This window comes from Heterocephalus glaber, unplaced genomic scaffold (genome assembly GCF_053883595.1).
Source record: "Heterocephalus glaber isolate CG9 unplaced genomic scaffold, H.glaber_assembly_v1.0 deba00000347, whole genome shotgun sequence".
NCBI classification, from domain to species: Eukaryota; Metazoa; Chordata; class Mammalia; order Rodentia; family Bathyergidae; genus Heterocephalus; species Heterocephalus glaber.
Window position 1 is genome coordinate 9855190 of NW_028258143.1, and position 24703 is coordinate 9879892.

General features: G+C 35.5%; 1 protein-coding gene across 9 annotated transcripts in view; it reads right to left on the reverse strand.

The window, feature by feature from the left end:
* The window catches only part of Thsd7b (thrombospondin type 1 domain containing 7B), a 1329200-nt gene that overhangs the window by 416066 nt on the left and 888431 nt on the right, over nt 1-24703 (reverse strand). For all 9 annotated transcript variants that reach the window (XM_087197681.1, XM_087197682.1, XM_087197688.1 and 6 more), the window contains 2 exons: nt 3219-3410; nt 1456-1690 (listed from right to left, as the gene is read on the reverse strand). In XM_087197681.1, coding sequence (XP_087053807.1) covers nt 1456-1690; nt 3219-3410 — 427 coding nt within the window. The remainder of the gene's footprint in view (nt 1-1455; nt 1691-3218; nt 3411-24703) is intronic.

A 24703-nucleotide genomic window follows, 5' to 3' on the forward strand; every position in this document is an offset into this window, starting at 1 on the left:
TGTTGCAGGGCTGCATGCTCATCAGATGGTCAGACACCAGTAGTGGAGAGTCTGGCCAGTTTGTACTATTTCTACCATAAGCAACTTATTTCCCTTAATTTGGCTCTGCGCCCTTCCTTATACATAGCCAAAGTGCCTTCCGTGCAGGGTGGAAGGGCTTAAACCCCTTTACTGTGGTGTTGCTGGTGAAATTATTCAGGTGTTCAAGTTGCCCGTGGACAGGAACACAGATCAAATTGAATTAGTCAGTGAGTAAATATATTTGCTATGTTGCCAGGAGAGGCAGGAGTGTGGTTAGGAGGAAAGGGGTCAGGGCTTGATGCTGCCAGAATTTGTTCAGCCTATTATTTCTGCTTCTTTCTAAACATCAGCTTTATTCTCTCTTCTTGCTTTTCCCAGCAGGCCTCACCATGGCTGTGACAAATCTCAGTTCACATGCTAAGAACATTATAAACAGCAGAGAGAGAGCTTCATTTACTAGCTTGAAAATTCCTAGGGAACGACTGTATCGCCAAGCTTATGACCCTGGACCAAAGCTTTTACCACCCTATCCTGGTGACCCAACATTTCTGTGGCTGGGATGGCGTGTCCAAATATGGCTACTGAGGAATCCCTGTGGAAATGAGAGTTTCCCCATCTCTGAGTACAAAATAAGCCATATGTTTTCTTCTTTTCTATTTTTCCCATCTATACCTAGAAAAAGATTTGTTTAAAGATGGAACTCCCGGGCCGGGGATTTAGCTCAGTGGTTCCGCCGCTCGCCTTGCAAGTGGAAGGTCCCGAGTTTGATCCCCAGTACCAAAAAAAAAAAAAAAAGATAGAACTCCTACTGCTGAGGTCTCCAGTCAATTACTTGTTTCCTCCCATCACTTGAAATTCTTTATCCTTTTTAAAATCTGTATCTTAGTTCCCATCCCCATATTTTCTCTCTGCTTTTAAAAATTTTTATATCTCCATGTGCACAGAGCATAGCAAGCATGCAATTGCATCCTACTTAGGGGTGTAGATTAGTCTAATCAAAATAGCTGTTTGGATTTTGCTGCTCATTGTAGCAAGGATTGGTGAAGTCTACAGAAGAGTAAAACTGAAATCTCTAATTCAAAGTACAAAACCTACTTTTACATTAACTTAATCTCAATGTGATTTAAAAGCAGTCAAAAATACTGAGGTTGGATCTGGGAAATTCTGCTTGATTACTTAAATACATTCAGTGTTTGTGAACATTATTTACTTTTATCCATTAACTAATAAAATATGATGAGTGTACCAACGATCTATAAGTGCAGTAATCTTTGTTTGAGTCATATGCCTTAGGATTTAAAAGGTCAAACAACAGCAAAATCCTTTCTTACTCTACCACAAACCTAGGCACATTAGTTGCTTGATCAGTATCTCCAACTGAAATATACAATTATGTAATTATCATATGTACTTGCATTAAGAGATTGATAATACCTTTTGTTCATCACTTGTCCCACATGACTGTTGATACAGAAGACCGTCCGTGTCTGGATGCCTACACCACATGTAGCTTCTCCATTCCAGCCAATGGTTGAATTAAGGGCAGTTACTAATGTGTTTTCAGAACAGGGGCTCCAAGGTGCTGTCTCCCAGTAAAGGTGCATACAGGAATGGTCATTGCACAAACGATATTCTTGGAGGGCTTGACTTGGAGGACATGGTTTTCCACCTGCAAAAAAATAAAAAGAGAGAGAGAGTGAGAAAACATAATTGTTGCTGTTATTGTTGTAGTTGTTATTAACTTTGTTGCTTTTCCCATTTTAATGGTCCAAAGACCTAAACCACTAAACCCTTCTTCCCACTCTAAGGTCAAGGATTTCTGTTCTGAGTAACAAACTAACAATACTATATTACATTCTTCTCTCCTAAATAATGGGCAGTAGTCCACATCAAACAGATTATAAAATTGATTAAGTATCCTGTTCATTTCTGGAGCACATATCTTTGAATTAAACTCCAAAGAAATCATCCTTTTAACACTATTTTATCTAGATAAATTTGTTAGACAGTGTAGCCCAGCACCTTGAAGTGATATTTTGTTGAACACACATACAAACACATACACACACTTATATGTTCTCTATTTCTTAAGAAAGGCATTATTTTTCTGAGATAATCATTTAAGATACTCAGCCTCCATCAAGAAATACATTTTGCTGCAATTTGAGAAATCTACAAGTATCTTTTAAAGACTGGCAAGAGAGAGCTCATTCTTAAACTAAAACTATATCTGACAGTGTGCTACCCTCTAGCAGGCAGACCAGAGAGATGTGCACCTTTACACTCTTAGGTAAATCAGATCATCAAATTCCGTTACTGTCTTTTCTTTCATATTTTTGTATCCATGTAAAAAGTGATATTTACCTAAAGTATTGATCATTTTCTACTTTTCCATACTATCATATTTTATTCAGTTGGCCAATTGTGCAAGATCTATAACCTTGGCTTTGTTATTTTTGTTACTTTCTTTTCCAATTAAATATTGCTGACACTTTTTCATTTTCGGAAATATAAAAAACAAGTGAGGGATACAACTGCACTCTAAGAGTATGAAAATCTTCCTTCATCTTGACCCTGGCCCCATTTCTCAGGATCACAAACCAGGATCTTGTTTAAGAAGGAGCTCCGAGCAGCAGGTGGCCTCACAATCCTGCTGTTCCAAGGGGGCTGATGTAGATAAAGCCAAAGGGAGGCATGAAAGCAACGGTGCATGCATCTAGGGACAGAGACCATTGCTATAAGTGATAGAATCAGCTGCTCCTCTAATTTGTTCTGATGTCACTGTTCACAATCCCATGGCACTTTTTACATTCTTCAAAGCCATTTTCACAGCTTTCTTGTTCCCTTCCCACCCCCAGCATGTCAGCACGACAGAACAGGAAACCAGGGCGTACAGACCAGGTAGCATGCCAGTGTTATTGGCAGCTCTTGGACAAGAAGTCAGGTCTCCTGATTTCTAATTTGGAACTCATTTTACCAGGCACATTCAATGATGTTTCCAACTGTACAGTCTAAAACTGTATGTGTGTCAACCAAACTTTGTTTTCTTCTCTAAGAAATGTAATGAAAAATAGCATCCAATTGAATTCATCTGACTATGTGAACCAAGCATTTGGAGTGAGAGGACCAAGATATTACCTATGTGTGGCTATTATTATTACTGAGGTATTGAATCCAGAGTTGAAAAATTCTGTTACCTTCTCCAGCCAGTGCTAGGACATATCTTGACCTTGTCTGTTTCCCATCAGAGTTTTTATTTGAACAAGACTGGGAACACGATGACCATACTGTCCATTCGCTCAACACACAATCCATTCGGCATGGAATTTCACAAGCCACCCGTTCAGGAGGAGGAGGTACTGGGCAAAGACTCCCTGATACGTCTTCTCCTGCAATCACATAAATCAAGACAGATGTTTATTAATGCATAATCGAGGCCATTTCAAAGAACATTTATGGGCTGGGGATTTAGCTCAGCAGTTCTGCTGCCTGCCTAGCAAGCGCAAGGGCCGGACTTTGATCCCCAGTACCAAAAATTAAAAAAAAAAAAATACTGCCCAATGGCTTCCACTCAAAGAACATTTGTGTCCATTGCTTCTTTTACTATTTCAGTTTAACCCTGAAGACATCACCCAATGTCTAAACCAATAAAATACAAAAAAGATTGTTTCCTCAGCTATTTATAATGTTTATCTCAGGAAAAAATGCCAGGAAATACTGTAGTTTGGCTCTTAGAAAGGTAGCTTCCAAAGCAAAATTCCCATTTTGGGGTAAAGATGGCTTTTTCCAAGAAGACTTTAGCCATAGATGGCTGGGGATAACCATGACTCACATGTTATTAACAACCATATATAACAAATACACATTTTTTTTGAAAACAAAAGTTGGAGTGGCCTGAAAACCACAACATATGCTGCACCTTATAATCTAATCTTATAAAGAATTTGATCATTCTAGTTTTATTTTGGGTGCTTTTGCCTCTTAAGCAGAAATTTTAAGCAAGATTATTGTTCAATTTTGTCCTTTTTGTACATGGTGGTAAATAATCTGAAATTAAATTGAAATGGACCAGTAGCAAAAATTTTTGAATGTATTGACACAAAGTTAAAAGTCAGTCTGGAGTTCTCCCTAATACATTAACTATTCTCTCTTTGAATAATCTAATGAATTAATAAACAAAAATAACCATTCAAAACTAAACATAAAGACTCACCAAATGAAAAGGATTACCAATTTCACACTAGACCCAATGCCTTTTTATAAACACTACTTGTAAGAGCGGTCCGGCTGAAGGCTGGTCAAGCCAGGGCCCACCCCAATCCCAGCTGCTTGGGCCCACAGGCCCAAGCCAAAGACCCGCTGGAAAAAAGCTGCACAGGCAGGCAAGCAACAGCCAGAGGCCCACCCCAATACCATCAGTAAGTTCATACAGAACCTAGACAGAAGCCCACACAGACATCAGCGAATGGGGTGCACAGCCCCCAGCCAAAGGCCCTCCCAGGCAACAGCTACATAAGAGGAAGGCCCTAGGCAGAAGCACACCTAAATACCATCCCAAATGTGCACAGACCGATGTAGCACCCCACCCAGACAAGAGGTCAGCTCAGGGATCCAGAAGGCCACCATTCTGAACCCAGGAATTGGTATACTAGTGAGCAGCAGAGAAAAAGGCCACTTGATGGCTTGCTAAGAATTGAAGACTACTGGGTGAGCAAAAAGTTGCCTCAACAAAGGCATAGCAGGCTGCATCTGTGGAAATGAGAAGACACACATAAACAACTCTCAAAAACAGACTTCCAGATCACCTAAGGCAACCCCAAAGGGCAAAGAGATGGAACAATTTCATACTCAACAACCTAGACTCCCTAAACTGGCAACCAAAGAGGATATGGAAAAAAATGAAATCAGAAATAATTTCTCACCACCTGCCTTGTAAGTACAAGGTTCCAAATGCAATCCCTGGTAAAAAATAAATTAATAATAATAATAATAATAATAATGATAATTTCTCAGACAACAGAGATTGCATCCATAGTGCAAGACATGATTAATAAATCTAGAGCAGACACAGATAAAAAAAAAATAGAGGAGCTGAGGAGCATGATGGAATCCCAACATAAGAAACAAGTGGAGATTCTGTCAAAATTTAGAAATTTAAAAGACATCATTAAGAAAATGAAAAGAAGTCCTTAAACAGAACATATTTATAATACAAATAACCTATGACCAGAATATATAAAGAACTCTTACAGCTCATTAATAGACAACCTAATTAAAAAACAGACACAAGAAGTTGATAAATAGCCAGTACAGCACAAGGAAAGGTGTGCAACACTAGAATGAGGGGAGAAGTGTTCCTTCTTTTTTCAGCTTTAATGTTTGATATAACTCATCAGTTAAAATGTATATGAGCCTGTTGTTGTCATACAGGTAGGTTTTCAAGCTAGGAATACGCTTTCTTAAATACGTGCTGTTCAACCTTTATATTTCTTCCAGAGTCAGTTTCATTAATTTGTCTTCCAAGGTACTTCATAGAAGTTATCAAATTTATTTCAAAAAAGATTTTTGTAATATGCTTTCTATATCCTTCTAAATTCTGTAAAATCTGAGATAATGTCTTCTAAATCTTGATATCATAATTTCTAAAAATGTATAATTGATACTGTGTAAAAGGAAGAAAAGGTCTAAAGGAGTAGGGGAAGTGGGAGGGGTAGAAGAAGGGAAAGAAGAGAAAAGAAAAAATATGACAAAAGGAAAAAAATTGAAACAAAGTCTTTGTAAATAGGGAAGGATGGAGGGAGTGAAGGGAGGGCAGGGGAATGGGGAAAAAATTAAGAATCAACATACATCCTGTAAAGGTACAAGATCCCAATGATGAATGCAACTGTATTTTATATGTAAAATGTACCAATAAACTTTATGGAAAAAAAGAAATGATTAAGTTAAAATAACTCATTAGCATGGGCCTGAATCCACTACAACTATTATCCTTAGAAGAAGAGATGAGGATTCAGACACGGAGTGAAACACAGAGAGATAACAGACATCTGCAACCCAAGGAGAGGCGATTTAGAAAAAACCAGCACTGCCAATGCCCTGGTCTTGGACATCTAGCCTACAGAAAATAAATGTCTTAAAAAAAAAAGAAAGAAATCAGTGGAATCCGTAAAACAGATGCAAACAGATTTCCAGGAGATTAAAAATTCCAGTGAAAGTTTATGCAGCAGAATGAGGCAATGTGAGGACAGAATCTCAGATACAGAAGACAGGATTGCAATTAGTGACCAGGAAAAGAAAAATTTCTGAAAAATAGTAAGGGACTATGAGAAATCAATCCAACAGCTGCTAGACAATGCAAAGAAGAATAAAATCAGACTCATCTGAGTCAATGAAGAAACAGGAGAGAGTGCAGAGGACATAAAAACAAACAAACAAACAAACAAAAAAAACTTCACAGAAGTAATGACAGAAAACTTCCCAAGCAGGGGAAAAGAATTTGACATACAGATAAGTGAGACATATAGGACTCAAACTAGTTGTGATCAAAAGAAATCTACACATAGGCACGTAATAGGTAAGATTCCAGAAAACCAACAGAAGAACAAAATTCTACAAGCAGTTGGTGAACAGAAACAAATCACATGCAAAAAAAGCCCATCAGAATCACAGCAGACATCTCAGCACAAACCCTCAAGGCAAGAAGAGCCTGAAGTGACATATATCAACCCCTAAAGGACAACAACCTTCAACCCAGATTCATGTACCCTGCAAAAATATCCTTCAAACTTGATGGAGAAATAACACACTTTCATGACAAAGGGCACCTTAGGAAATTCATGAATACCAAACCAACCCTCCAAAAATTTTAAACAATATCCTAGGAAAAGACGATGAGGATCAACCTCAGGAAGCCTAGCAGAATGAATCCATCACACACAACAAGGAATTAAATAGAAAGAGGGAGAATCCAACAAAAAGAAAAAGTCATGACACAGATAAACCAATATATACCAGTTATAACCATCAATGGTAATGGTGTCACTTCACCAATCAAAAAAGAAAAAATAGGCTGGCAGAATGGGGTCAAGAAGCAAAATCCAACAATATGCTGCATACAAAAAACACTCATAATTCAAAATGAAACTCACAGACTGAAAGTTAAAGGGTGGAAAACAATATTCCATGCAACAGGAACCCGAAAAAAACAGATGTAGCTATGCTATTTTTAAATCAAACGGATTTCAAACCAACACTGATTAAGAGATACAAAGAAGGACACTACTTACTTGTAAAGGGAACAATCCAACAGGAAGAGATGACAATCATAAATACATATGCACCAAATGTAAGTGCCCTCAACTATAAAAATCAAATACTAGTGAACATGAAAAATCAAATTAGTACAAATGCCATAGTAGTGGGGGACCTCAATTCCCCATTGTTACAAATAGATAGATCAGCTGGACAAAAAATAAATGACATACTAGAACTCAATCAAACTGCTGAACAAATGAACTTAACAGATGTTTACAGAGTGTTCCAATCCACAACATCTAGAATACACATTCTTTTCAGCTCCACACAGTTTATTTTCCAAAATAGACCACATCCCTCCTCATAAAACATGTTGAAGTAAGTGTAAAAGAATTGAAATTATCCCCTGTATATTATCAGACCATAGTGCGATAAAATTGGAGATCAAGAGCAAAAGAAACCACAAGAATTTTATAAACATGTGAAAAGTGAACAACACACTTCTAAACAACCAATGGCTCACAGACAAAATTAAACAAGAAATCAGACAGTTTCTACAATTAAATGACATCAATAGAACATATTGGAGTCTATGGGATACAATGAAAGTAATCTTACGAGGGAAATTCATAGCAGTGAATGCGCATATTAGGAAAATAGAGCAAGCTCAATTAAACAACCTGATGCTGAAAATCAAGCTTCTGAAAAAGAAGAGCAGGACAAAGCCAAAGCTCACACAAGGGAAGAAATTATAAAGATCAGAGGAGAAATCAATGCAATGGAGACTAAGAGAACAACACAAAAAATTAACGAAGCAAAGAGTTGGTTCTTCGAAAGAATAAACAAAATTGACAAATTCTTGGGCAACCTTATCAGAAAAAGGAAAGAAAAAGACCAAATCCATGCAATTAGGAATGAAAAGGGTGAAATTACAACAGACCCAGCAAAAATTCAGAAGATCACCAATACTTACTTTGAGAACCTATACACCAATAAGAAGGAAAACATAGAAGAAATGGACAGATTCCTAGATATGTAAGAATTACCATAGTTGAATCAAAAAGACCTAAAAATTCTAAACAACCCAAAATCAATCAATGAAATTGAAAATGTAATTAAAAGCTTATCAACTAAGAAAAGCCTGGGCCCCGGTGGCTTCACTGCTGAATTCTACAAGACATTTAGAGAGGAACTGCTGTCACTACTGTTTAAACTCTTCAATGAAATTGAAAGGGAAGCAATACTACCAAATTCATTCCTGGAAGCAAGCATCACCTTGATCCCCAAAGCAGAGGAAGACCAAACCAAAAAGCAGAACTATAGGCCAATCTCACTAATGAACATAGATGCAAAAATGCTTAATAAGATACTGGCAAATACAATGCAGAAGATCATCAAGAAGATCATACACCCTGATTAAGTGGGATTCATCCCAGGGATGCAGGGATGGTTCAATACATGCAAATCAATCAATGTAATACACTATATCAATAGCACTAAGGACAAAAACCATATGTTTATCTCCATAGATGCAGAAAAGCATTTGACAAAATCTAACATGCATTTATGATAAAAACCCTACAAAAAATTGGAGTAGATGGTCTCTACCTCAAACTGATAAAAGCCATCTATGAAAAACCAACAGCCAATATCATACCAAATGGTCAAAAACTGAAATCCTTCACACTAAATGCAGGATTAAGACAAGGATGTCCACTATTACCACTCCTGTTCAATATAGTTTTGGAAACATTGGCCAGAACAATTAGACAAGAGAAAGAAATAAAAGGAACAATGATAGTAAACAAAGAAGTTAAATTGTCCTTATTTGCAGATGACATGATACTTTATATAGAAGACCCCAAGAACACCACCAAAAGTCTTTTAGAGTTAATATCAAATTCAGTAAAGTAGTTGGATACAAGGTCAACACACAAAAATCAATAGCTTTCCTACATACAAACAACAGACTCACTGAGGGAGGAACTCTTGAAACAACTCCTTTCAGAATAGCATCCACAAAATTGAAATACCTAGAAATCAACCTAACAAAAGAAATCAAAGACTTCTACTCTGAAAACTATAGCACTCTGAAAAAAGAGATCAAAGAGGATATCAGAAAATGGAAAGACTTCCCTTGTTCCTGGGTAGGAAGAATCACTATAGTGAAAATGGACATACTTCAAAACTGCTATATAGATTCAGTGCCATCCCAATTGAAATTCCAGCAGCATACTACACGGACATTGGCAAAACAATCCAAAAATTCATTTGGAGCAAGAAGAGACCTAGAAAAGCAAAAGCAATTCTACACAACAGAGACAAGGTAGGGGTATCATAATCTCCACTACAAAGCTACTGTGAAAAAAACAGCATGGTACTGTAAAAGAAACCAACCTGAGGACCAATGGAACAGACCAGAAGATGCAGAAACAACTCCAGACACACTCAGCCACCTCATCTTTAATAAAGATGTCAAACACCCTCACTGGAGGAAGGATACCCTCTTTAATAAACGGTGCTGGAAAAATTGGGTTTCAACATGCCAAACATTAAAAGTAGACCTATATCTCTCACCATGCACTAATCTAAAATCAAAGTGGATTAAAGATCTAAACATTGAAGCAGAAACACTAAACCAGTTGGAAGTGTGGTTAGGTAGAACACTGGAAGACATTGGTATAGGAAAAGATTTTATGACCAAAACCTCAGCGGCACATGAACTAGCACAATCAACAAGCTATACAACTGAAAAGCTTCTGCACAGCAAGAGAAACCACCAACAGCGTGAAGAGACAACCCGTAATGTTGGAAAAAATTTTTACCAGCTCTTCCTCAGACAAAGGTCTACTATCTAGAATCTATAAAGAACTTAAAAAAAAATCAGACCTCCCAAATTTAAAGATCCAATTCAAAAATGGGCATCTGAAATGAACAGGCATTTCTTAGACAAAGTAAAAGCAGCAAATAACTATATGAAAAAAATGTTCAACCTCACTGGTCATTCCAGAGATGCAGATGAAAACAACACTGAGATTCCACCTCACCCCAGAGAGAATGGCTGCTATCAATAAATCAATCAATAACAAATGTTGGCGGGCTTGTGGGGAGAAAGGAACCCTTCAACACTGTTGGTAGGAGTGTAGACTGGTGCAACCACTGTGGAAATCAGTATGGAGACACCTCACAGGCCTAGGATTGGAAGTCCCATTTGACCCAGCTATTCCCCTGCTGGGTATCTCCCCAAGAGAATTAAAAGAATCATACCACAGTGATATATGTGCACCCACGTTCATAGCAACACAGATTGTGATAGCTAAAACTTGGAAACAGCCCAATTGCCCTTCAACTGGAGACTGGATAAAGAAAAGGTGGGTTTTTGGGGTTTTTTTATAAAATAGAGTACTACTCAGCCATAATGAATGAGAAAATAGAGACATTTATAGCTGAATGGATGCACATTGAGGTGATACTCTTAAGTGAAATATATAGGACACACATATGTAAATACCGAATAGTTTCTCTGTTGTGAGAAACTGAATGTGTAAATAAGGACCAAAAGGTATAATGGATAATGTGAAGGTAGAAAGAAAAGGGGCAAAGGGGAAGGGGAAGTGGGAGGGGTAGGGGAAAGGAAAGAAGGGAATGGAATTAATATGAGAAAATGAAAAAATGGAAACAAATTCTTTGTAAATAGGGAGGGGTTGAGGTGTTGAAAGGAGGGCAGGGGAGTAGGGAAAAAAAGAACCAAGAGAGACTACGTAAAGGTACAAATTTCCAATGATGACTATCACTATATTGTATATCTAAAATGTATCAATAAAATTAATTTTAAAAAATAAAAACATAAAATAAAATAAAAAAGTAAATACTACTTGTAGTCCTCTGATATATCATAGCACAAGATTCTTTAGAGACCTTAAAATAATGAGGGAGTTTTTTTAACAATGAATAGTTGGCAAGACTAACGGGATCATTTAGAACTTACTTTTTGCTAACTCAAAATATTAAAATGATTCCTTACAAGGATTCTTTAAAGTTATTTATTTATTATTGTTAAACTTCTTTAGAGATAATAATTTAATTCTTATTATTTCCACCATGCATAGTCTCCTCATAAAAACAGAGGAGACAAAGAATAGTGACATCATTTATTGTTTTAAATACTGTAACAACAGAAAATGGGAAATCAAAACTATATAGAAGAGAGGCAACTTTATCTGAGTAACTTCAGAGCTTTGGATTCTGTCATGATATGCCCGAAACAAAAAATAACAGCACAGGTGACAAACTTATTTTGCACTTCCCTGAAGCCTGGCAGTGTGTTTTGCAAATATTACATGGGCTTAGCATGTATTACTGATTTTTTCTATGCAGCTCTGATAGGCCGTGTAATCCATCTCATCTTACAAATAAGGAATCAGAGGCTCGGACAGAAGATGCTCATGATTACACAGGCCTGCCTTGGAACCATTTCCATACCCTTTGACTCCAGGACTTTCGTTTCCTCCTTAACCGTGCTAGGCCTAAATCCAAGAAAGTACATAAAACAAGCCTCTCTTTTAGGGAGAGTGCTTGAAGGAGAAGATAGAGCATGGCTAATATCTGCATTTGTATTTCTAAATGAGGTAGGACTCATTGCCCTTGAGGTACAAATAAAACTTTTTCAGCATATTATGAGAAGTAACAGGGATTCTAGCAGATAATCAAGCTAAAAGACCAGCTCCCATCAATCTCTTTCAGCCTCAATCTACTTTCAATTTGAGTCCACCTTTTGTGCAACGCCCCCACCCCACCACTACACCCCAATACAGCTAAGGGGGCAGCGATTTCAATTTCCCATGACAGGAGAAGGCAAGCCAAACAAAATGTCCAACCTACATCTAATCAAAACTTAATTTCTACATTTGTGAATATTATTAGCACATTTATGGCTCAAAACACTAAAGGAATATTTTGCAAAGAACATTTCAAGAAATAAGGAATAGTCATAGTAATCTTATAAAAATGTTAGGGAACATGAAAAGCAATGGGTTAAAAGTACTAAAGTTGGTCTCATAACTGAAGAACTTCTCAGAATGTAGAAAATGGAAAATACATTGGAAATTTCCTAGGAGGGAAATGGGATCTAATGCTTTCCATATTACCTCATCAATTACAATCCATTTCTGCGAACATCTTCCCCCCCCAAATGGAATTTTTGTGAATATATTTTAAGAAAACTCTGTCTTCAAGAACTATAATCTATCAGATATTAATGATGAGCATATATTATGTCTAAGACATTATGATGTAATAAAATAGATGAAATCATTCTTATTTATCTTCCTAGAGTTTATGATTAATGATAGAGGTGAGTTGCACCCATAAAAATAAAACCAAACCCAAGAGTAATGTCAAATTGTAAATGTATGATTCAAATGGAAAATACCAAAGTGACCAATGGAAAGGAAGAACTTGTAGGGGAATGGGATGGTCCCCTTTAGCAGGTGACATAGGAAGCCTGGAATGGTTGGCAATGCAGGAAGGGAAGTGTCAAAAAAGTTTCAATGGTGATAAAATCAAAGTATTTAGAAGAGGGTTAATACTAATAGTGCATGAGGTGATAAGTCTGTGCTATACTAGTTATTTGACATCAAATTCTGAATGATCTAGATTGGAATAAGTTTTGTTTATCTGCCTTCCTTATGTTCCAAGTTTCTCTGGTTTTTCATAACCTTTATAATGTATAACATCCTCCCCAGTCATCACACACAGACAGGGCCCTCAGTATGCCCTTTTAAAAAAGTTTTTATTTTAATTAGGAGAAGAGAGAGGGAGGAGAAAGGGAAATGGAAGGGGATTAAAAAAAGAAACAAACTGTATTATGTACATGTACCCAGTCCACAAGATGCCAGTAAATGGCACGTATTGCAAACGTGTTAATATATATTTTTTGAGACAGGGTCTGGTTAAGTTGCTAAATTGCCCAGGCTTGGCTGTAACACCTACCTCAACCTCCAAAAGGGCTGGAATTACAGGTGTGTGACATCATGTGGAGCTTCAAATACTCTTTAAGCTTTCTTATGAACTGATATACTTGTTTTCTTCAATGCAGGATAATGTCAATACTCTCACCAATGTTTTGATAGTTTATCTGAACAGTCTAATTCAGCAATGTGAGTAAATAGATCAGATTATTTAAGGAATTCAAGCTAAGAGTCATAGGCACACTATATAATTCTTATGTGACTAATTGTATAACAGAAATCTTGCTAAAGAAAAGCTGTACACTGAGTTCTAGCTGCAGTCTGTGCTAGACAGTCCAGACACATGTCAAAAGGTGAATCCTAGCCACCAACACTTACCCTCTTGAGAGGATAACACTCACCTTCTTTGAGCCTGTTATTGTGTTGAAATGATGAAATAATAACATTCACCTTTCCATGATAGTCTATGGATTAAAAATAATTTATACAACATATATATGTCTCAAGGTAGCAAACAAATGGCTGGTTTTCAACATGTAGAAACCTTAAAAATATTCTTTGCAAGGATACCTACCATATAAAAACAAGGGCCTTCTTGTTCCACATTTTTTTTTCTAGTGCTGAGATAGAACTCAGAGCCTTGTGCTTGTGAGGCAGGTGCCACACCACTGAGTTAAATCCCTGGCCCTTAAGGGACTTCTTTTTGGGGGGGGGTGGGTACCTGGGATCGAACTCGGGTCCTTGCACTTGCGCAGCAGGTGGTGAAACCACTGAGCTAAATCCCGGGCCCAAGGGCCTTCTTTATCTAAAAAAAATGACTAGATATTTACAACATAATCATGAAAAGCACTAGTTGTACCATCCATACTAGGTACAAATTGTTACCAATAGCTTCAAACAAAATAAAAAGAATATTTGTAACTTGCCAGATAGTTTTATTGATACTGCTAGCTAATGTAACCACTTAAGAGCCAAAATTAAAGCACCTGAGCCTGAAAAACCCCACCTGTCCATCTTCATTGATAGAATTACATTTTCATTGCATACAGAGAACCCATCACAAAAGAGAAGCATTTTGCTTTCCTCTTTTTATTTTTCTGGATGGATCAATGAAACCAACTGAAATATCAGGCAAGCATGGAAAATAAAGCAGCACGTGGGACAGAAACTTACCCATAAAAAGTGATTATGCACAAGCTCTGGTAATCTACTGTCATAATAAAATACAATATATTTAAGAGGAAAATTAAATTCGTCATTCAAGAAGACTCTAAAAGTACTCCCAGCTCTCACCAGACTGAGATCAATAATGACAAATTCTGTATTCTCTCCTAGTGCAAAGTGCCAAACTGTTGTGATTGTGGGTTCTTCTTTGAACTCATTAATTAGTATTTTAACAAAATAATATGGTGAAATTCACATAACATAAAATTAACCATTTCAATGTAAGGATTACAGAGGCCTTCAGAACATACAGAGTGGTATAGAAATACCACCTCTATATATTCGCCAAATATTTTCATCACTCCAAAGTAAAACCCAGTACCCATTAAACAGTTTCTCCTTGTTATCTCTTCCCTTAGCCCCTGGTAACCTCTAATTTACATTCTATCTTCATAAATTTATCTATTGTAAATATCTTATATATATATTAAATTATATAATTTGTGACCTTTTTGTCTAGCCTTTTATTAACATAATATTTTGGAGGCTCATCTACATTGCCGCTTGTTTCAGTGCATTTCATGACTAGATAACATTCAATTGTGTGTACATAACACAATTTATTAATCTGCTCATCTTTTGGTGGACATGTAGACTGATTCCATATTCTGACTACTATGTATAGAACCACTGTGAACGACCAAGAATATGTACTTGTTTGAACACGTTTTCAGTTCTTTTTAGGTTTATCCTGAGTGGAATTCCAGGGTCACGGTCATCATTCAGTTGTGTTTTTGCGATTCGGTGGGTTGTGCCACATGTAGCCAGATGACTAGGAACTGATTATAGTTCACATTGCTGTTCTAAAGATTATCTATTCCCACTTAAAAGCAGAATTATTTAGAAAAAGATTCTTCAAGAAATGAATATATTAAAGATTCTTTAAAAATGTTTCTTTTTCTGGTTCAAATGTACACACTATTTAAATTATAAACATATATGGCAGGGTCTCTGCGGTGACTAGTCAACTACTTACAATTTTACACAAATATAGTTATTAGAGTTTGAGCTTTCTACATCAAACCAATAATTAAACCAAGTATAAACTCTATACTATACATCCTTTGATGTCCTTTGTTTTGTGACCTCTAAGGAATTACAGATTAATAATGAGTTACCAGGGGCCAGGGATTTAGCTCAGTGGTTTCGCTGCCTGCTGCGCAAGCGCAAGGACCTGAGTTCAATCCCCGGTACCAAAATAATAATAATAATAATAATGAGTTACCATCTCTTTTTTTATAAAAATGAACAAACAGTATAGTTCATAATTCTTGGTTTCAGATTCTAGACTATGAAGGCCCCAAAAGATTAAAGAATAAATATATAGATAAAATAGAAATAAACCCAGACATCCACAAATTTATGGAATGATTTGAAAAAGCAGATGAATATTTTATTTTTGTATGAATTTCAAACTACCTACTTTTGCAACAGTAATACATACTTGGTACTTTGTTGATATTTCCTCTTATATAGTGTTACACTGTCTATGGAAAATAATGAAACAGTTATTCAAAATACAGGTCATAAGATTTTATGTCCTATTTAAATTTCAGAAAAGAATGCCAATCAAGGTTGATTAAATGCTTGCCTACAGCTGAGTAAGATATCAACAGACAATACTGAGCAAATTTAGCAGAATTCATATGCATTTAATTCCATTTGGAAATCTAAATGTTATCTATTCAAAAGCAAGTAGCCTCTGGACACTTTTGGACTGAGATTCTAATCAGCAAAGTAAATATTTATATTTTAAGCCAATAAAATGTGGAACAAAAGCTAGAGGCAAAACAGAAGCTATTGAAACATCATAATATTGCCAGCAAGGTGATTAATGTTTCTACTTGATAATTTCAGAATTTAAAGCATATTTGTCTACCTAGAAAGAAAAGAAATGAAGTATTATAATATTAATGATTAAAAACATCAACAACTTCATTAAGATAACAGTAGTGTCTAATATTTAAGAAAGCTTAAGGTGGGCCTAGACTCTAGCTAATCACATTACATGTAGTGTTTTATTGAATACCAATATTAACATCATTAGTTTGGGACTGTTGTTATACCAGAGGCATACAGAAGCTAAAAAAACTTGTGCAAAGTTTCTACTTAGACATTTAGTATGCATTCGGCTGGACCAGGAAAACAGATCTGTAAGATGTTATCAACTATAGTGTTATCCATTTTGTTGTATTGCTGCTAAGTTCATATATTATACATGCCTTTTGCTTTACATTTTTTATTTTTCTATCTGGTGCCTTTTTGTTATTTTTTAAAATTTTTTCTTTGTAATATATAACGATTATGTTCATCATGGGGAGTTCGTACATCTATATAAGACATCTTAATTCTTTTTACTTCTTCTTTCCCCCTCCCCCATTTCTCGGTCTCTTTCCAATTTGCTTCACATGCTTTTAGCTACTATCATGATGAAAGAATTCCACAGAGTTCATTATCAGGATTGCAGTTAAATTAACATCAGTGAATAAGCCCAAAAAAGTGAGCATCTTGATTATCTGGGAAAGTAAAATGGAATGAGATGAAATAGAATAATACTTTGCAAAGTAGAAAAAACAAGCAGATTTGAAAAGAGGGCAATATGGAGAAATAAGAGAGTGGCAAAAAAAAATAGTAAAGTAGGGATATGATGAAAAAAACAGTAGAATATACTATGGAAAAATAAGACAAACACATATTTTCAAGGTAAACATGTTTACAAAAGCCAATAACTTGCTAAAATTGCATCTATGTAATAATTATGCTCCCTTTAGAAGCCCTAATTGAGCAACCATCCCAGATTCTCAGCATTCCATACCATAATGATAGCAGATAAGACCTTCAGATCATTTAAAATGTGTCCAGGTTCTGGGGCCTGCCTCACAAACCCAAGGTCCCGAGTTCCATCCCTGGTATTAAAAAAAAAAAAAAAAAAAAGGATCCAGCACAATATTGTAAGATTCTGCATGTTCCAACTCACTTGGTTAATACCAGGGAACACAAACAAGACACTTAGTAGACTTCAACTCCCAGTAAATTACATATTAACTCTTTTTAACTTTACAGCAGTCCTGTGAAAAGGGAGCTGACACTGTGTTCACTTTACAGATGAAGACCCTCAGTTTTGCATAAGTTAAATAATTTTGCCACTGAAGTACATTCCCAGGCTTCACTTTATTTATTTTAAGACAGGGTCTGCCTAGTTTGTTGAGGTTGGTTTGAATTTGCAATACTTCCACCTCAGCCTCACACAGTGCTAAAATTACAGGCATGCACTACCATGTTCAGCATAGAATTTATTTCTTAACCATGGTCCTTTATTAATGTTCATGTCTTCTATACATTCTCAGAAAAATTTAAGTATCTGGCTTCATGTATTGGTCAGCTTCCCCACTGCTGAACAAAATACCTAAAATCTACAATTTAAGGGAGGAGAGGTCTAGTTGGTTCACGGTTTTATGGAGTTCAGTCCATAGTTAGCTGGCTCTGAAATGGAAGCATCATGGAAGAATTCAGAATTCATAACAGAGTAAAGCCACTCACTTGGTAGCAGCTATGTAGCAGAGGAAAGAGGAAAAGCAAGCTAAAAAGATATGTCCTGCAAAGAATGCCCTCCATGACCCCATCCACCTACTAGCAGCACCCCTCCACCTGGGCCCTACCTACTAGTAGCACATTCAGCTACCAACATTAATGAACTAATCCACTGATGAGTATAGCACCCCATGATCCAATCACCTTTCTAGGAGTCTCTTAATCCAGTCAAGTGGCCAATAAAGATTAACTGTTATGCTACATAAGGTCAGTGTAGTGGAAAGTCAGTCAACTGTAAGTATCATCACATTCACAATTCATGGATATTGTATTGTTATTCAAAGTAATAAAAGATGTCGAAGTACTGAAACAGAATCTAGAATTTATGGGCAAACTACAAATGCTTGAATGGATTTCATAAGATCTAACAAAGTGACTTAGAACTAAAATGTTACATTTCTTTGGCTCTAGTCACACATGCCAGGGGAATTAAACAGTTTTATGTGTGTGTAAAACTTGATAATTACTTATTATGACTCAAGTGTGGGAAAGTAAAAAAACCCTTTTTGCCTAAAAATATTAACTGCTCACATGCCTCAAGGGGGGCAAATGAGAATGTCCTAAGAAAAAACTCTTTTAAGTAACAAGGGGTCAGTTTCTAACTCTCTCTCTCTCTCTCTCTCTCTCTCTCTCTCTCTCATTTTTCTCAGTACTGGGGATTAAACACAGGATCTCACATATGGTAGCAAATATTCTACTATAAGCCATATACTCAGTCATTTTTCATTTTATTTAAAGATAGTGTCTCTCTAAGTTGCCCAAGCTGGCCTTGAACTCACAGTCTTCCTGCTTTAGCCTCCCAAGTACTGGTAATTACAGGTGTACACCACTCAAATTTCTCATTTTCTTAAAAATGTCTCTCTTCTTTACTTTGTTCTTTTCCCTTGGATTATCAAAGAAACAGGTACATACCATTATTGCATATCCTTTTGTAAATTTTCGTTAGTTCTATAAATGAGCTATTTCCATCAAACTTATACTTGCGTACTATCACCCAGCCTTTGAAAGTGCACTTGCATTCACTGTTGATTTCTAGGTTCCCAGTCAGTTTCTGATTCTCTTTTACACATATCCTATACCTGACACCCCCCAAAAAATCCCAGTTTCCTGTGAATCCAGCATTTCCATAGTCCACATAGGCATGCAGGGATTTCAGGACTGTCCAACATCATAACAGGTCTTCAGAGAGCGAGTAAGAGCTAGCCAGCTCATGTCTACTTGTGCCTAAACACTGCCTCAATTTTTCAGTCTTTGCCTCCCCTGCAACCTATCTGCAATTCTCTCACACACATTTCCTCAGCATAGTATCCCATCTACAGAATAAATAGAGGTCATGAACTGTTATACCTCTACTCTCCACATCTTACCATGTTCCTCCTTTCTGATCTAGGATATGGGCCAATGGTGGGTTGTGGCTTAGCCTAACATTATGTATTCTGAGATTTGTGACTCTCTTTATTGATATCTGAAGGGAACTATTTGGAATTTACTAAATATTTTTCTCTCATACGTCGGGCTCCTGTGTATGACAGTCGATTTTTCAGTGCTACTGTCTCTGAAATGATAGTCAAGATGCCATTTTGTCACACTGACTTTCTCCCTGTTTGCACTCAGAGGATAATAATTCTAACTTTTCAAGACATGGTGAGTGCCTCAGAAATCAACAGGGTGGAGTTGTCTCATTCAAAAGGGTGCAGAAGTAAAAAGCACACTAATGTTCCTCAAAATATGGTCTGATGATACCTGCTTAGTGTGGATGCCTAGTATACCATGAGAATTTTGCAAAAAAACTGTATAGTTTTGAAAAGATGAATCCAGAATAACAGTTATGGAATAAATAAGTGCCCTTTGTAATGTAATGATGGCTTGTTCAACAGGGAAATTATGGTGCAAATAATCAGTTAATATACTGTACAAAGTATTTGATGAGTTTTTGTGACATCTAGGGTCTCTGTCATAGTTTCTGAATTTCTGGATCTGAGCTGCCTTTGAAACTGACCAAAACACAATCTTGGAAAATTATTAGGTCTTTTCAAGCTCCAAATGAGTGCAGTAAGTTGGTGGAGGAACAGTACTGTCATCCTCTGATTATACTATTGGGTCCAATGATGGCTCAAACAAGCTAAGGTAAAATAATATCTAGAAAACTACAAAGCACTGCTTATATAGAATGTGGCTTTTTATTACTGGTGAAATTAAGAGTAAAGAACATTCCAAGTAGACTAATGATCTGGGTCAAAGACACACTCTCACTTTTTCACCCCAGTTTTTTGATAAAAAGGCATAAAATGAAATAAAATGATTATGAATACACAAAATTACTAATTTTCTCTATATATTTAGCTAGCTATGAGGTGAAAGATGTCCATCAGCTTGAATATGAGGTCCTCCTTTAAACCGTACTTCAAGTTTTCTAAAAGTTTTTTAAATATTTGAAATATCAGTACTTTTAAATTAGATTAGTAAGTAAATAGAGTAAATTGATAACATATCAGTAAATTATGATTATTTCTGTCTGTGATTAACCTTGAAAACATAATTCCCCTACACAGACCATGTACAATAATTTATTTAGCTACCCCCCCATACTGCACAATTAAGAGATTTTCAATTTCTCTGTGATAAATAGCAAAGCAAACAACATTCTTGACCATATAATTGAATAAATTACTAAGGACAAATATCTAGAAATAGAAAAACAAAGTTAAGGGATATAGACTTTAAGATTCTTGCAAGAAAAAAAGCTGTCAGTTTGCCCCAGTCCATTCTTTCTCATCACTCATAACTTCCAAATTTACATACAAGTAGAATTCACTTTTAGTACCATAGAATTCTAGGGGTTCTGGCAAAGTGCAATCTTGCATGCTCCACTACAATCATGACTCAGAGCAATTCTATCCCCCCAGGATCATTCCCTAGTACTGTCCCTTTAAAATCAACGCCTCCCCCAGGTCTAACCCTTGGTGATTATTGGTCTGGTTTTTTGCCCCTATACTTTTATTGTTTTTCTAAAATGTCATATAAGTAAAACAATGCAGTGTGGAAATCCTTAGGCCTTACTTCTTTCACTCAGAAAAGTGCAACTGAAGCTCATACATATTGCTATATCTATCCATAATTCATTCTTTTTTGTTGCTGAATAGTATTGCACTGTAGAAATGTAGCACATTTTCTTTACCCATTCCCCTGCTGAAGGACATGTGGGTCATTTCCAGGTTTGGGCTATTAAGAATAAAGCTGCCAAACAGGTTTTTGTGTAAATGTAACTTTTAATTTCTCTCTGGTAAATAAGGATGTGATTGCTGAGTTGTATGGAAAGTGCAGATTTTAAAAGAAACTAATGAACTGAGTCCCAAAGGAGCTGGGCCATTTTACTTTCCCATGAGCAAATGTATGAGTGTTCTGGGGGTTGTGGGCCCATAGCAGCACTGAGTGTGACCAGCTGTTTTGGTTCTTAAACTTTCATCATCCTTATAGGTCTATAATGATATTTATACTGTAATTTTAATTTGCATTTTCCTAATTATTAGTGATGTTCAGTCTCTTTTCATGAATTTATTTTCCATCTGAATATATTTGCTGTTGAAAGTTCTTTTCAAATCTATTTTAAAATTGGGAGGTTTGCTTTTTATTGTTGAGTTTTAAAAGTTCTGAATACATTCAAGGTAGAAATTTTTTGTCAGCTATGTGACTTGCAAATGTATTTGCACAGTCTGAGGTTTTTATTTTATTTTAAAAAGGTCTTCTGCAAAATAAAATTTTAATTTTGCTAGTCTGATTTATCAACTCTTTCTTTTGGGATAATGTTTTGGTGTTTAATAAAGCTGCTTTGAAGAAGGCAAATGTTCAAGAATGAAAAGAAAATATATTTCTTGCTGCAAAAAGGAGCTAAATCTTATACATTAAGACATAGAATTTCATAACTTTGGTGGAAAAGATTCTCAAACCTATGTATATTACTGTATAACACTGACACTAGTTTTTCATATATGGTACTAGGGCAATTTTTCTATGACAATTATTTACTAGTATTACTAAGATTCTAGCATGATAACATACTGACAATATGTGTGATACAATGAAAATTGTTTTGAGGATAAAACATTTATATAGCATCCATATAATATAAAGCACAATCTATGAAGATGGGGTTTGTCTTCTATAACATTACATCAAACATCTGACACAATGTTGTTCAGTTACTTTAAGTCTCAATGAATTCTAGTGAAAAAACAATGGAAAACTAAAAGGAAAATATGTCTCATCTATTAAAGTACTATTTAAGATGTACTTTTATTTTGCTGCATTCACCCCAACCTCTATAGGCCAGGGTTCTCATTCCAACATTAACTGAGAGGCAATGTAGCATAATGGACTCTGGAGTCTAACTATCTGATTTAAAACCCAGCCTCTGACACATATTTGTTATTATTACTTAACTTCTTAGTGTCCTCCTATGTACAATGAAGACTGCTATTTCATAGAGTAATTGTGATGCCAAGAGTATATATTTCATTGCACCCAAATTTCTGTAGGACAGATTATTATAAGAATTCAATCATTTGATATAATTAAAACCCTAAGAAGGGAGTCTGCTTCAAAACAATAATTAAGAGATTTTAAAATATAAGTGTGGGTAATAACATATTAAACGTCACAGACTGTTTTTATTCTAATAAATTTAAAAGCCCAGACTTCTGGGAAATTTGACTTTGAATAAAGTAAAAAGAAAGCAAAATAAGTTTGCTTTGTTTCTTAAGTTGGTGAGTACATGCTTTTTATGCTGAATCACATGCCTGCTCCTGTAGCAATATGGTGTTGCCAGATCTTGTCTCTAGAACCTGTACATTTTTGGATCTATAAAATACTTGCAGTTAATCAACATCTAATAATTCTTGTACTGGGGAAGAAATCTACAAAAACAAAACATATTAAAGCAGGCAAATTTCTTTGACTGTATGACTCCTGAGACACTGAAATATTCTGTTTCATCTTTCCCTTTAAAAATTGTTGCTGTTGATATCTTTTCCAGTGCCTGATCCTCTGGCAATTAAATTGCTCCTATTCAATTTTTTAGAACATGACAGGGGTCTAATGACTACCTATGTACAATACTGAAGAAGTAAAACAAAATGCCAAACCACACAACTACATGGAAGGTTTGTAATGGTGAACTGGGAGAGAATCATGCTATATAATTTTCTCATCAAAATGTTGGAAACTAATTAAGATTCTAAAATAATGATTGCATATCACTTTTCCAATGTGTTTTACAAACCTACTTCAGATATGGGATTACAATACTATAGACCAGAAAGCATAGAAATTAATGCTCAGAACATGTTTCATTATCTGTCAGAATTTGAGATCCAAACAGAAAACAGACAGTTTTTAACATCTGAGTTCAATTATTACTGAAGCTAACAAATGTGAAAAATAAAATAATCAAGTGAAAATTAGGCAGGTAATAATTAGAAAAGCAGAATGGTAAAAGAATAAACACTAAAGACATAATTCAAAATATACTTATTCAAGCCAAACAGATGTTAGTTGGAAATTTGCACACATAATAAACAAAGATGTTCCACCTAAATCAATCAACATGAAATGTATGAGGCCCAAGAATATATACATTTTTGTTGTAAATATTCTGTCTTATATATCTCAAGAATATTGTCTAAGACTGATTCAGATACCCTTTTTAGGTAATAAATGCTAAAGTACAATAAACTCTATCTTCCCTAAACTGATCTATTACTCTATAAAAAAACTCAATTTTGCACTGCCACTTTAAATCAATCTCAGATAATTCAGAAAATTAATGCTTTGACATAAGAAAAGTTTAAAATGCAAATAAAATGTACATTGAGATGTTTCAAATCACAAGGAGTAAACTTTAGCAATTTTTCAAAAATCCAAATGTCCTTTTATATCATTGCCAAATTCTCATCAACACTTCATAAAAGTAATAGTGACATTTAATTCAACCTATATGCTCAAAAGGATAAAAGCTGAAGAATATAGACTTTTAAAGCACATGTTTTCCTTCTTCTGTACTGAGATAAAAAAAATATATTCATGAAATAAATATTACTTTATTAGCTATTGGCTTTACTTAAGAGGTCAAATTCTTAATTACATCATTAATAATTATGTTGATTTACTAGATTATTTGTATACAGGCTCTTACTTCCTAAGATATAAGAAATTGTAGAAAACATCTGCTCAATAAGTTTAATTATATAATGGTATTTAAGTCTTCAGTCCACTATATCATTTGCTTGGCCAGAAAAAAAAAATGATGATGCATCTTGTACGTCACTAAATCTCCTACCACTGTAGCTTACTTATAGTAAGTGCTTGATAAATGCTAGCTGTACTCAACTGAGCACAACTGACATCTATAGGGTCAGTAAAAGCTGAAGAAATTTTAGAATACTCATGAATTTACCAACATCAGTATGTCTGGTCAAGATCCTACTACTGTGAATATTGGTAATAACAGTAGTTTTGAAGCAGACAGAACTGGGTTTGAATTGTAGCTGGCCCTTATTAATTGTGTACCTCTGGACAAGTTATTTCATCTCCACAAATACTGATTTCCTCATACAAATATCTGAATGATTTTGAATAATACATCACAG